Source organism: Ambystoma mexicanum, chromosome 7q (assembly GCF_040938575.1).
Source record: "Ambystoma mexicanum isolate Mex_15411 chromosome 7q, UKY_AmexF1_1, whole genome shotgun sequence".
NCBI classification, from domain to species: domain Eukaryota; kingdom Metazoa; phylum Chordata; class Amphibia; order Caudata; family Ambystomatidae; genus Ambystoma; species Ambystoma mexicanum.
Genome location: NC_090941.1, coordinates 1104514435 through 1104528221, shown reverse-complemented (window position 1 = coordinate 1104528221; position 13787 = coordinate 1104514435). Strand labels below are relative to the sequence as shown.

At 48.0% G+C, this 13787-nt stretch overlaps 1 protein-coding gene across 2 annotated transcripts in view; it reads right to left on the bottom strand.

Moving 5' to 3' along the window:
* Nucleotides 1–13787, bottom strand: part of LOC138528653 (F-box/WD repeat-containing protein 7-like) — an 865213-nt gene that overhangs the window by 259487 nt on the left and 591939 nt on the right. For both annotated transcript variants that reach the window (XM_069640473.1, XM_069640474.1), the window contains one exon: nucleotides 9270–9393. In XM_069640473.1, coding sequence (XP_069496574.1) covers nucleotides 9270–9393 — 124 coding nt within the window. The remainder of the gene's footprint in view (nucleotides 1–9269; nucleotides 9394–13787) is intronic.

Here is a 13787-nt window from a genome sequence, read left to right as displayed (position 1 = left end):
ACGAACCTGAGGAACTTTCGGTGACTTTTGAGGATGGGAACGTGGAAGTATGCATCCTCCAGGTCCAACGACGATAGAAAGTCGCCTTCCTCCAGCTGTCCCAGCACGTGCTGCAGGGTGACCATCCTGAACTTTTGTGACCTGATGTATTTGTTCAAACGACGAAGGTCCAGGATGGGGCGCCAGCCGCCCGTCTTCTTCCTGACGAGGAAGTACCTTGAGTACATCCCGGAGTCCCGGAGCCTCTTCGGGACGAGCTCGATGGCGCCTTTTCTGAGCATCGCCCGTACTTCCAATAGCAGTTGCGGGACGTGATTTTCCTTCCTGGCCACAGGTGGAACGTGAGGGCACTTCTTCAGGAATTCGATAGAGTGTCCTCTTGCCAGGGTATCCAGCACCCAACGGTCGGTGGAGATGGACTTCCACACGCCGACGAAATTCGTCAGCCGGCCTCCCACCGGGGTGCTACGGTGGGGGCCCGAGGCCACGGCCGGTTCAGTCCTGCTTGGAGGTGGTGGCCTTGCCGACGAGGCGCTCCCTGCTTGCCGCGACCCCTGTAGGCCTCCTGAGACGAGGAGCGTGCCGCCTGGCGGTAGGACGACGAGCCACCGCTGGATCCCTTGGAGGCCCCTGTCTGCCTCCGGAGCTCCGAAAGGGCCGTCGTTGCTGAAGGGCTCCTAGGGCACGGGCCGTCTCCGTGTCCGTCTTTATGGCTTGGAGGGATTCGTCCACCGCCTTCCCGAACAAGTTGCTGCCGTCAAACGGCATGTCCAACACCCTGGTCTGGACGTCCTGACGGAAGTCAGTCGCCCGGAGCCATCCCCGTCGTCGTAGGCAAACTCCGTTGCCCAGCTGGCGGAACCCGGTATCGGCAATATCGGTTGCCACTGTTATGGCGTGGTCCGACGCCACCTTGCCTTCTTGAAGTATTTCCAGGTCCTCGGACCTCTTGTCGTCCGGTAGGAAGTCCAATGTGGGGGCCAGCTTAAACCAGAGCTCCCTGTCGTAACAGGCCACGATCGCCAGGGCGTTGGCCGCTTTGATCGTCGTCGCCGCCGACGAAATGACCCGTAGCCCCATGGCGTCCAACTTCCTACCCTCGCCGTCCGGAGGGGAATTCGACGTTGAGGCTCCTGACCCCGCCGCTTTCTTCTTCGCCGCCGCCGAGACGACAGAGTCTGGCGTTGGCTGGGCCCCGAGGCACAGGGGAACAGTCTCGGGGACCCGGTACTTCTTCTCGTACCGGTCCCGTTTGGCTGGCCCCGTGGAGGGGTTCTTGAGCACCGACAGGCCCTCCTCCCAGATGTCATCGATTAGAGGCACCGCAATGACAGTTTTCCTCTTGGCCTCCCGGCGCTGATAGCGCAAACCTTCATTTTTCTGCTCCTCCGGGCAGAGCTGGAACAATTCGGACGCCCTGGCGATCATGGCGTGGAATGAGCCAATCTCGTCGGGCGGAGAGGCCCGTGCGACGGGAGACACGTTCTGTCGCCCTCAGAACCCATCATCGAGCCTACCGCACCGTCATCTCCCGACTCGTGGGAGGATGAGGAGGGAACTGTAGGCCTTACGGGGGCGAGTGGAGGAAAGGGTTGGGTCCTCCATCGTTTGTTCTGAGGACTTCCCGACGGGCCAGGTTGCGGGTCCTCCGGCCTGGGCCGTGGTAACCTCGTCCTTATCTCAGAGAATAAGGACTGGATCGCCGACAAAATGGGCGCCGAGCTATCCTGAGGCCTAGGTTCCGGCTGCGCCGGAAGGGAAGGCTGCTCTTCCTCGTCATCGTCGTCGTCGTCTTCCTCGGTTATCTCCCGAGGATCTTCCTCACGGGATCAAACCTTCTCGAATTGGACTTCGAGATTCCTCACGGCCTCGGTCAGTTCCTCCTCCGAGGCTGACTCCGAGCTCGAGGAGGCTACCGTGCCCCCCCTCGCTTCTTCCATCATGGTGGCCATGACGATGGGCTGAAAAGAGGATTCTCTCCTTGGCGGCAGGGAAACTCTAGTCCCGGAGGCAGTCTCCGCTGGCGGGGTCTCTGCCAGCTTGGCCAGAGTCACCGCGATCGCCTCGATAGAGGCCTTTGCCTGCTGGGTAGGGGCCTTCACCACCTTATGTGCGTCCCGGGCCTTCTCCTTAGGGGGAGGGGCGACGCCTCGCTACCCCTCTCCCGAGATCGGACGGGGCTTCTCCCGAAGCTTACCCGGGGTCTCGGACTTCCTCTTCCCCGAACCGCTGGCTCGTGGTTGACGGTGCCAGGGAAGGTGCGCCCTGCCTGGCGACCGAAGAGCCCAACCTTTCGGCGCTCCCGGAGCCAGCGGACTCGCTGCGCTTGGCCTGGTGTTGGGCCCCCGTCGCCGGGGTGCTCGCACAGGACTTAGAAGCCGCTTGGACCCTTTCTTCTTCTTCTCACCCGTTGAGCCCTTCTCCAACCAGCTTGCGAGATGGGATCGACGGTCCCTCATGGTCCGCTCCGACAAGTTCTTGCAGAACTGGCAGTCCTTCTCTACATGATCCTTGTCCCCATGATGACAGTAGAGGCATCGCGAATGGTCGTCCTCCTTAAACACATTCTGCAGCCCGCATCCAGGGCAGCTGCGAAATAGCTTGGGTCCTGGTGACGAACTTGCGTCCTGGGCCATCTCGAAGTAGGCCACAAATCTTCTGGAATCCTCCAAAAGGTTGATTCGACTAAATCTTCACCCTTGAGGGGCGTAGGAAAATCGTGCAACGGGTACCCGTTAACGGGAGTAGAAACGGTGGAGCTCGAGGCTCGATTAACCGAAAAAGTGTGAAAATTCACCTGAAAAAGTGCAAAAACGCAGCAAAAGCTCGAGAGCTAAGCACGAGGACTCCCAACACTTGAACGTGCAGTAAAAATCTGAAGCTGGCTGCCAAAGGCGGGGCTTAGGGAGAGGGCAGTCATTGGCTGTGGTCAGTATGACGCAGAGATCAGTGATTATTTACTACTACGAAAGAGATCAGAAACGAAACCGATACTGATTTTTCTTTACCGAGGATTCCCAGCCTGACGACGGGGAATATTCATGAGCATGTGAATCCATGCCAGACCCCATGCTGGAGAAGAGTTCTTTAGCAGGAAAGTGTGGTTAGATTGTTATATATTAATTTGATATTTGTTTTGCCTTGTCTTTGGGCCCAGAGAGGGAGACAAAGGCTTAGGCTGCCATCACGTCTACGCCCATTTGGTGGTCTCCCCAAGGAAGTAACTTTGAAACACTTATTTTCTTTTCTAGTCAAAAGGCCAAATCACTTTAAAGTCTTTCCGTTATTCTTGGAGCATGAGTGTTCTCAGTGGCAGAAGGCGGGTCACTAGTATCTAGTGTCCAACAGACAGTGTCAGAATAGGTTCTTAAGTATCAAAAGTCAGAGTTCCTCAGGAAGACTGGTCAAACAGGTGAGTATTTTACTTTAGAGTTATAAGAGGGTTCAGGAGCTTCACAGAAGACATCCTATTAGGATTCTAGCAGTGGGACTGGGTGCACTGGATGAGAGGTCTCCGCCTCACAGGAAACACCCCACAGCTACACAGGAATCCTGAGAGACTTAAGGTAAGTACATACCCAAGACAACACAGTACCTCAGCATTGAAGAAGAATTTGCAGCAGGATGACTTCAGGATCTGCAGCCAAAAATCTGGCCAGTGGATTCCTTGTTGTGGTGACTGAAAACAGGACCTTGGAAGCGACCTTGCAGCAGGGATCACCGGAGAAGGCTATAGGCAAGGTTTTCCTCGCGGCTGGATGCAGTTTTCTGGATTTGGCGCCTTTTACAGGAGCACAGAAGACGACCGAATAGGATTCATGTTACAAAGGTCCAACACTCTGGTGAGAGGACTTTTCAGACTCTATTCGTGTCTCTGTAGATACACCAGGATGCCCACGAAGTTTCAGAAGACTGCACTGCACACTGGCTCAAGGACTCGGGGTAAAAGGGTATTGCAGCCCTGCAAGGTCGCAGCAACCTGTGGGATGGCTGAAAATGCAGGTCTGCTGGAGTCTAGTGGGTCTCACCAGGCTCTGGGTCAGGGTCGTCTATTTCGGAGACCTCAGTTCGATTAGAAGGAAGGGCTACAACAGGCTTCGGTTACACAGCAGGCTCTCCGGTCGCTGCAAATAATTTCAGCCGCTTTTCCTTTATCACTTGTCTTCAGCTTCCAGTATTTAACAGGAACTACAGCACAACCTCTGCATTCAATGCCTGAATTTTACAACAAGGGGCAGTCTGGTTGTCCAATCAGGACAGCCACCCTCCTGCCAACCCTCACTGGGATTTGTCCCCATTCAGGCAAGGAGGAAGACAAAGGGTTGTGGAGTTTGGGACTTCATCACTTCCTGCCTTCACAGACCGACAGACCGACAGACTGGAGCCTGGGCGGGGAGTCCAGCCGAAATTGAAAAAAGAAATAAATAAATTAAATTTAAAAAAAAATAATAATAAAAATCACACAAAGGAATTTCCCTCACTGGATGTCAGGCAAACGAACAAGGACAGACAAGAACAGCTAAAATGGCAAAAAAAGAAGACTGGGCCATTTTGTAAAATGAGCACCCTTATGTCGTGGTAAAGGTGCACCAAATTAATCCAAGGTACCACTGCTACCAGCCATTGAAAGTCAGCTTGTCCCTGCAACAGAATTGATACAGTTTTAGTGTGAAGGGGGATACATTGCATCTCCCCAGCACTCCACATTTGGTGGGGCGTGCTGTCTTCAAAGAATAAAATGTAAAAAGGGATCCAAAGATCCTTTCTACCCTTGGGAACTGTATTTCTCTCATGGTTAGCCAGAGAAAGTTAAAAGGGGAGCCCCTAGGGCAACCCAGCAACAACAGACACTTATTCCCAAAAAGTTGTTTAAGAGGATAACTTGAAAAAGACACTATGGAGTTTCAAAACAATGATACCCATAAAGAGTAATGATTCTGAGTGTGGAAAAAGGTTCCCACTCAGAGGCATAAAAGCAAAAAGTTCTGAGGTTGACCCAGGTCAGGAAGATTTATCTTTTCTATGAAAATCTTACCTAACATGGGCAAGGTGCTGAAACAAAAATCTCTTAGGCTAATCCTACTTGCGTACTCATCAGTCCACACAAATATTTCTGCAATGGCACGGACCACACATTTTGGTCTATTAACCGGACCTTGGGTCTGAAGGACAAGAGTATGGATTGCCCGATACAGGAATCGGCTTGGTTTGAACACTACAAGAAGACATTCTCTCTGCCAGAATCCTTTGAGGACTCTGGTGCCGCTGACCTAGGGACTGTTGTCGAGGGTATTTGTACCTGGGACAGAGAAGACAATATTTGGGCTATTGGTAAACTAAAGCCAGCTCGTGTCCCAGGCCGTGACGACATACCATTTGTTCCTGAAGAAAGCGCTGCTGCTCTGGTCTGAGCTTTTGAAACCTAAGTTAGACCAAATTTTCTTGACCCATGTTATTCCAGCCTCTTGGGTTCAGTCTATCATTTGGATTTTTACAAAGGGAGAGGCACAAAACCCCAATAACTATAGGTCAATTGCCCTAATAGAGGCTACCAGCAAAGATTTTGCTAGTCGATTCTAGGTGGGGTTCAGGCAGGACCTTGGTACCACAATTAATGCTACGGTCATGGCTCATTTAAGACATCATGTACAACATTCCCAAGTTGGGGTAGTATTTATTGCATCGCTGTATGTGTCAAGCGCTTTTGATCGGGTACTTAGATTAGGCTTTGGCATACACGTCTTGGAATGAAAGTTACAAGAAAGCTGGTTCAGCTTCTTACTCTCCTGCATACCAATACAACTCTACGAATACGTTTGACTAAAGAAGGGTCACTGTCAAGAATAATGTAATCCTAAGTAGGGTTGAAACAGGGATACACCTTGGCTCCAATGCTATTTAATATTTGTACATGAGTGATGTGGAGGGGTTGTGCCAGGGGCCCTTGTTAAGCAAGAATGTATGCAGTACCCTTTGGGTGCACTACAACAACCCTGACCTCCTGGCAATAGGAACCCAACCTTTGCTATGTACTACACAGGTTGGTAGCGTGTTGAGCAGCCAGGTTTACCTCAAGAGGGGTCAATGGGAGCTGTTGGGGAGTTACACAGATTCAAGTATTCAAATAAACTCTTAATTTATTTAACAGTCAGTTTGAGTAAGCCTTCTTCAGAAGGCGCAATATCATAGTAACACAAATGCACTCCAGAAATACACATTCAGTTTCTCTACATTAGCAAGTACCATTTGGGATGGCACAGCCACTTCCTACACCCTAAGGTGACAAATAGCTAGGACACTGTCGACATTAATATATAACTGTGGCATATAGAGCAATACTTAGGAGTATGTCAAAGAAAAAGATTATTAGAACAAAACAAGAAATAAAACAAATATTCTGAAGCAGGTAAGCACTTTTGATAACCCACCCAATGCAGTAAGTTAACCCCTTCTTGGAAGGAAGACAAACCACAATGTAAGAAGGATGAAGTATCATTCAGGGAGCCAGGCCAATGTCAATTGGGCAAAAGTCTAGGTGAGCTGAAGCAATTCTTGCAGGTAGGTAAAAGTCTTGTACAATGTTTAAGAAGTCTTTGTAGAAAAGAACTAATCAAAGCAGGGCCCCAAGCTGATCAGGCTTGTAAGGTAAAGAAGCTGATAGCAACTCTACAGAAGCAACCACGACAAGTGCCAACTGAGAACAAGTGAGGTTACACAACAAGAGGTAAGTTCTCTTCGACTTTACAGTACCTTTGGTTACATCTGCAGATCTCACTGTTCTTGGGCCTCAGTCGTGGGGACAAGGGACAGTACTTCTGGGGACTCCTGGATTGCAATGGGATGGTCACCGCTCACAACTGGCAATCTTCAAATCAGTGGCTGTTCAGTGTTTCAGCTCCTCGCGTCTACCGCAAAAAGCAACACAGCGGTTCCTGGCTGTCGAGAGGGACTTTCCTTGCATCTGGGGTCCAGCACTCTGTTGAGGTGGCTCGGGCTTGGTCAGTCATGCTTCCTGGGAGTCCAGAAGAACTTCCTGGAGCTCTTGGCCAACTTAAAAGCAACGCGCAAAAACTTGTGTTCCTCTCCCTGGCTCTTCGATTTCCAGCAGCAACTGCAGTGGAAATTCAACCAGCTTCGAGAGTATGTCCAGGTGGCTTACTTTGGAATTGATTGGGCCCACCAACTCAAAAGGAAAAGTCTTCCTTGCAGGGCTTCTCTACTCAAGGCGAATTCAGAGCTTCAGCACAGCAGCAGGGCTTCACCAGGCAAACCAACGGTCAAGGAGTTGCAGCAGGCGTCTCTTCCAAGTTCTTCAGATTCCTTCATGCAGTGGTCGACTTAGCCTTCCAAGCCAAAAAGCCTTGCCTTTTATGTAGGTTTCTCCCATTCATTCCAGCTCACTTGTCAGTCACCCAGCAGGGTGTCTATCCTTGCCGGACAGCCAGTCAGCCAATCACTGAGGAGCGCATTCCTGTCTACTAGGATACTAAGCACAGGGAGTTTCGGGCACCTCCCTCGCTTCCTGCCCCCGCCAGACACCCTGGAGCCAGAGGCAGACTTCACTCGAGAATCCCGCCAAAGAAAAATCAAAGGGACCAAACCTAGTTTGGCGCACAGAGTAAATCTCAAGAAGGACCTTTTGTCACTGCACTGAGGTTGCTGTGTAACACACATGAAAAGATGATGCCTATGGAGTTCTCTAAAACTCCATAATCAGAGAACCCCAATGTAAAACACACATCAAAACACACAACAAAGTGGGGGGAAAAAAGGGTCACAGTCTTTCCAGGTAAAAAAATCAAGTCCTCAAAATCCAGCAAAGTTGCTGGGGGTCTCTAAGGTGAAGGGAATTAGCACATTTCTGAGAATTCTCCCTAACACACTTGCCTTTTATGCAGGTTTCTCCCATTCATTCCAGCCTAGCGGTCAGTCCCCAAACAAAATTGTAACAACTAGATGAACAACATTCCGAAATTGCACCCTTTTCTACACTTTGCATTGCTACACCATAAGTTGTAAAATGATTGTGCATTTAAATTATTAGTGAAATGGGACCCATTTACAAGACGCCAGTGGTAGGAGTGCAGGGTTGCAGGTTGTTTTGCCTTGTAAGGCCAACTCAAACCCTTCCCCCCAATGAAGCACCATCTCTAACATCTCCTAACATACACAACGCACACAAACAAAACTTTGCCTCCCCTCCACAGAATGCCCCCCACATGACTAGCCATTAGCACTAACCGAACCATGTCTTTTACACCTTATTTTGAAAAATAGCAGACGTCAATAACAATACATCTCAATTGCATACATTTCAAGCATATTGTAGTACTATTACTTGCAAATTACGCAATGGAAATACACCATGTCTAAGCTCTGCTCTTGAGTAACATCACACTCCCAAATCAGTGGCTAGCCAAAGCACTATTACATCAGATTTTGGGTTCTTTCCTATGGATAACATAATCCCACGTTTCTCCGCCAAATCCAAAGAAAACAGACTGATACTCAGACACCAGGTACTTCCATCAACACCACAGGTTTGCTTCTGCCTGTCCTAACGACACCCCACCTTTCTGTCTTACAAAAGCATGTTCAGCTAGGACACGAACAGTGGTAGAAGTGTGATATACAAGACCATTTACACCATATTACTATTGTTTAGAGTCTTTCCATTCTGCTGTGCACAGACATCCCAGTTTTGTCCTCCTATCCTCTTCTAATGTTTGAATGGCGAGTACAGGGAGATTCTCCAGTAAACCTGACTCTTCCCTCGTCCTCAGCTCAAAACTATGTCATTCAGTCCTTCCTTTTAATATGAAAACAGTACACCTCCATCGCCCTAGTATGTTTCTACCCGACCACTTCTGACTGATTTGTTTTACTGGTTGCTTTCTTTTTCACACAATAGCTTGTACTTTTAAACTTTTTCCCATTCTTATATTTTGGAATTTACCAACCGATATAAAGTTAATACCCGCCTGTGCCACTCACTACAACCACCTTACACTCCCCCCACCCCCAAAACTAGTTTTACTGTTTAATTTCTCACTTTTGTTCAAACTCGTGCATTTAATCTTTCAAACGTTTAAGTTTCGATGCCACACCAGATACCTGCAAAACTGCTTCTACCATGTACTTTCTTAACCTGGGCACCTTCCAAGTATTTACTCATGGTGCTTTCTTAGGAGTCACAGAGATGTTCATAGTACCTTTTAATAACACATTTTTACTTTTTCTCACAGAGCGTTTCTCATATCACTGCTTACCTTCGTCTCTGCACTTTTCCCGCCACAACAAATTATCCTCAGCTAGGATCCTCCAGTAGCGGCAGGTCTGAGCTGCTCGCAGAAGGTCTCGTGGCTCAAGGAAGGACAGAACATACAGGGCAAGCTGGGGAGAAACGCAATAGGGTAAGAACCCGTACATGGAAAACTGGGGTGAGCACAATTGGAAAATAATGTGCAGGGAAGAGGACTCACTTCAGATAACAGACTAGGACAACAGTGTATAGAACTGTAGATATGTAGGTTGCAACAGAGATGTTTTCCATCAAGAGGTTCTGAATGACTAAGACATATTAAGCCCCTAGCTAATAAATAGCAAGCAACAACTTAACATTCTGTATGTTAGGACAGATTACAGGGACAACTCTTGGGAGCTGTAGCTAAACCAGTTCACGTAGCAGTGACAGGCGGTCTAGGCTAAGTTCTTCAGAGGTGGTGTGTTAGGCAGAGTTTGCATGCAGTATACCCTTTGGGACCAATACACACAACTAGGACTACAGGTCTAAGCAAAACCAACCTTTGATATAAGTCTGTACCACACAGTTTTTTGTAGCGATCTGAGGAGCCAGGCTCATCTCAAGAGGGAATGTGAGCTTGTAAGGGTGTTACACAAAGGTCTACAATGACAATTATTCAGATAAACACTTATACTAAAAGTTGTGTGGTAAAAACACTTATTAATGTAGTTCACAGAACAAAGTTTCATATGTCGGGTCACAAGCTGACTAGGCCTGCAAGTTGCCAAAGTTATAGAAACCTTCGCTGTATTCTTACGGCCGGGTTTTCACAGTACCTTAATGTTAGGCGATCCTCTGCACACCAGTCCACTCAACATCAGAAAACTGCGCACATTCCCCCAACATCTCCTCCCACGGTTCGAGGCTCAGGTGATTCGGTGAACCCAAAGGACCGAAAACACCGTACCAGCTTTGGTGTACGGGCTCGATTGCAACCCTTTCTGCATTGGCAATTGCCTTGGAGAACGTATAGCAGAAGGGGCGGCGTTACGTCTTCACGTCGGTCACGTGATCCAGTATGGCGTTCCTCACGTGACCTTGGTGGACGTCACATGACCCAGAGACACACAGTATAAAGGTCTGAGAGACAGAATGCTCATTGCTTCTCAGCTGTCTTCAGACCCTGTTTGGCGTTACGAATTGCTCCTTGTTACTGTGATCACGGAACTCTACCTCGGACTCCTTCGGACACCCCTTTGTACCTTTGCTTGGAACTGTTTACCTGTTGCCGGATTTCTGGACTTCACCTCGACTTGTCTTTGGATCATCCCTTGATACCTTGCTAAGCTTCTACGCCATTTCCCTTCTTGGGATTCAAGTCAAGCCCTCTCTCCTACAGGTGGTTAACCCTCCATCCACGCTCACCTGCGGTTCTACTATTCCTGGGACCGCCGCATCATCTGAGTCTCGAACCTCTCTACTAGGTTACCTGGGTTTCCCCAACACCAGATAGGTAAGACTCTTTAGATCCTATCGTTTGCTTGATTGTATTGTAATTGCCAGGTACTTAACCTCGTTCCCTTTTGATAGCAGCATCGGTGTTCCAGAGATTCCGTGGATCTGGGAAGACATCTCTCACCTGTGGCCTCAAAGGTCGCACAGCGTGTTTCTATTAGTTCCCCTGTGCGTCACTTGGGGACGGAGGTCTCATCGGTCTACACGACTCAAGTCAGAACACTTATATTGCAGAAAAAGATGCAGCTGAAGACTTCTGTTCCTGGAAGTTCCTGCAGATCTTGCTGTTCCTGAGCCTCAGTCGTGGGGCCAGGAGGGAGGACATCGGGGGACTCCTGAACTGCACAGGGACAAGTCACAAAGTAGGCAAATTGGCAAATCTTCGATTCCGGTTGCTGTTCAAGCACACAAGCTGGTGTCCTTCCCCTCTGGTTAATCCTAACCAGCTCCGAGAATGGTATTCAGGTGGTTTACGAGTTGATTGGTCCTACCAACTCCAGGTGAGGTCATCGTCTTTGAATGGCTTCTCTGTTGCTGTCCTTGTGCATCCGGGTCTCCTAAGCACAGGGAGTTTCGGGCACCTCCCTCACTTCCTGCCCACCCCACAGACTCGGTCGCCAGAGGCAGTCTTCAGTCCTGAAGCTCGCCAAAGGCATAGAACAAAGGGCCCAAACCTAGTTTGGCACAGCGATACAAACTCTAGAAGGACCTTTCCAAAAAGAAATGGCGAACAAAAGAAGACCGGGACCCGTTTATACAAAGGGGCTTAGGTGCCATCTTGAAAGCATATCCCCCGCGATTTTTAGCTACCAGTGTTCGCCGTCGGGAAAAATCATGTTAGTTCGTTGTAAACCAATGCCACCTGCCATTTCAATAGGAAAGGGTAGCATTTGACTGCTACATGAGTTTCTTTGACATAAGGGATACTAGGTAACCCCTCCAGCCCTCTATTGTAAGGTCGTGTGTGCTGAGTCTAGGAATTTAAAAAAAGACTAGTAAAGTAAATTTAACTTTTTTTTATTTATTTATTTATTTAATGTGATACAGTCTATTTAATAAACTTTACACATATTAATGAGTAAACATCATATATAGATTAAACTTCCGAGAACAGAATAGTAACAATATAACAATAATATAACAATATAATGATAAACTATTTACACATATAAAATCAATCTCAAAGCTCAGATAGCATATAAAATAACAAATAGAGAAGGTGCTGAGAAGAAGAGGAACAAAGGGCCGGGGCAGTGACAGTTATAGGTTACGAGTACTGATTTCAGATCTGAATATTCAATGTTTCTTCTATCTTAATCCAGATATTGAAGAGAGCTATCATTTCTCGCATGCTCTCAGAGTTCATGCAGTGATGCCAGAATAATGACGTTCCAATTGATGCTGGATTATGGGAAAACTTTCCCAGATGACAATGGATTACGTCAATCATAGTGCCACATTCTGTCAAAACATGCCTTGCTGACTCTAATACTTTGTTTCCTTCACGCAGCCGACAGGTGCGTTGTTCCAGTGGTAACTGCTGTCTTCTGCCCGTAACCAAGAGAATAGGCAGTTGGTCCATCCTTAACAAAAGGATAAATCGTCGCAGTTTTTTTGAGGGACATAGATTGAGATACCCTTGGGGTTGCAAGAATGAATACAGCCTATACTGAACAAATGCGTAGCTTTTCAACGCGCTAAGGTGAGCGAAATTCTCTAGCCAATCCCACATTTCTACCCTCTTATCAAGTGCATTTTGAACTTGCTTGGTATATGGGCCAGCTCGCCAGGTCCATCCAATGGTAGCAAGAAGTTTTATCATCGTCGCAGATGGAGACTGAGGTTTTTGTTTCTTGCACAATTCTTGGAAGATGGTAAGCAGCAGAGGGTTAGCTGTTGTACTGCGCATTTTCAAAAAGTGCCCCAATCTCCTTTTCATGACGATGGCCTTCATAGAGGGTAGCCCTAGTTCTAATCGAATAATTGCCATCGGGACTCCCGGGCCCAGGCCAAGTATGCGACGCCAGAATTTCCCCTCGATGATTTGAAGCCAGCTAAGATCTAAGTCAAGAAGTGAATCTAGACCATAAGTCATCATAGGGATAAATACCTGCATGTATAATTGGCGCATTCCCCAGAGTGAAAATCCTCCTTGCTGATTGGTAAAGTTGGCTATTAAAGATGTTACTTGTGCTGCTCGCATTGTACGTGAGAGCTTAAGAGCCACATAGTCCCCATTGGGCTCAAAATCAATACCTAAATAACGGTAGAGTGGGGCGTATGAAATCAAGTTGTTATTCACCCTGAGGTTCACGCGGGACACTTTTTTGCTAGTAAATCTCAGTACCTTAGTTTTGTCTAGGTTAATAATGAGACCATTAGATTCGGCATACTCCCATAATGCAATGGCTGATCTACGTAAGCCACTAATAGTGTGGTCAAAGATGACCAAATCATCAGCATATGCCATGACGGTACAGGCAGAGTCCCCGATTTTGGGGGGGCAATTATGAGTAGAAGTTAGAGCAAGCGGGATATCATGCACATACAGATTGTACACTAGGGGGGCAGTCACACAGCCCTGTTTGACCCCCCTATTTTGATATACCTTGCCGGTCAGATGTCCCTCCTGGTCCAATTTTAACCTGACTGAGGTATTCTGATGTAACAATCTGAGAAAATATAGTACGCCAGCAGGGCAGCCTAGAGCAGCCAGTTTAGACCATAGGCGTTCTCTAGGTACCAGATCAAAAGCTGCTTTAAAGTCGATGTATAGTGCATACAACGGTGGTTCATCTCTTTTACGGGCTCTTGCTCTTAGTAGATTCATTACCATCAAATTGTACCCGGTAGAGTAGCCTTTTCTGAAACCACATTGGAATTTGGATAATATATGGGCCTCATCTACCCATGTCTGAAGGTCCTTGAGCAACAGAGCGGCAAACAATTTGCCTGTCGTGTCCAGCATAGAGAGGAGTCTGTAATTATTCGGGTCTAGCCGGTTTCCCTTTTTAAATACCGGGATCAA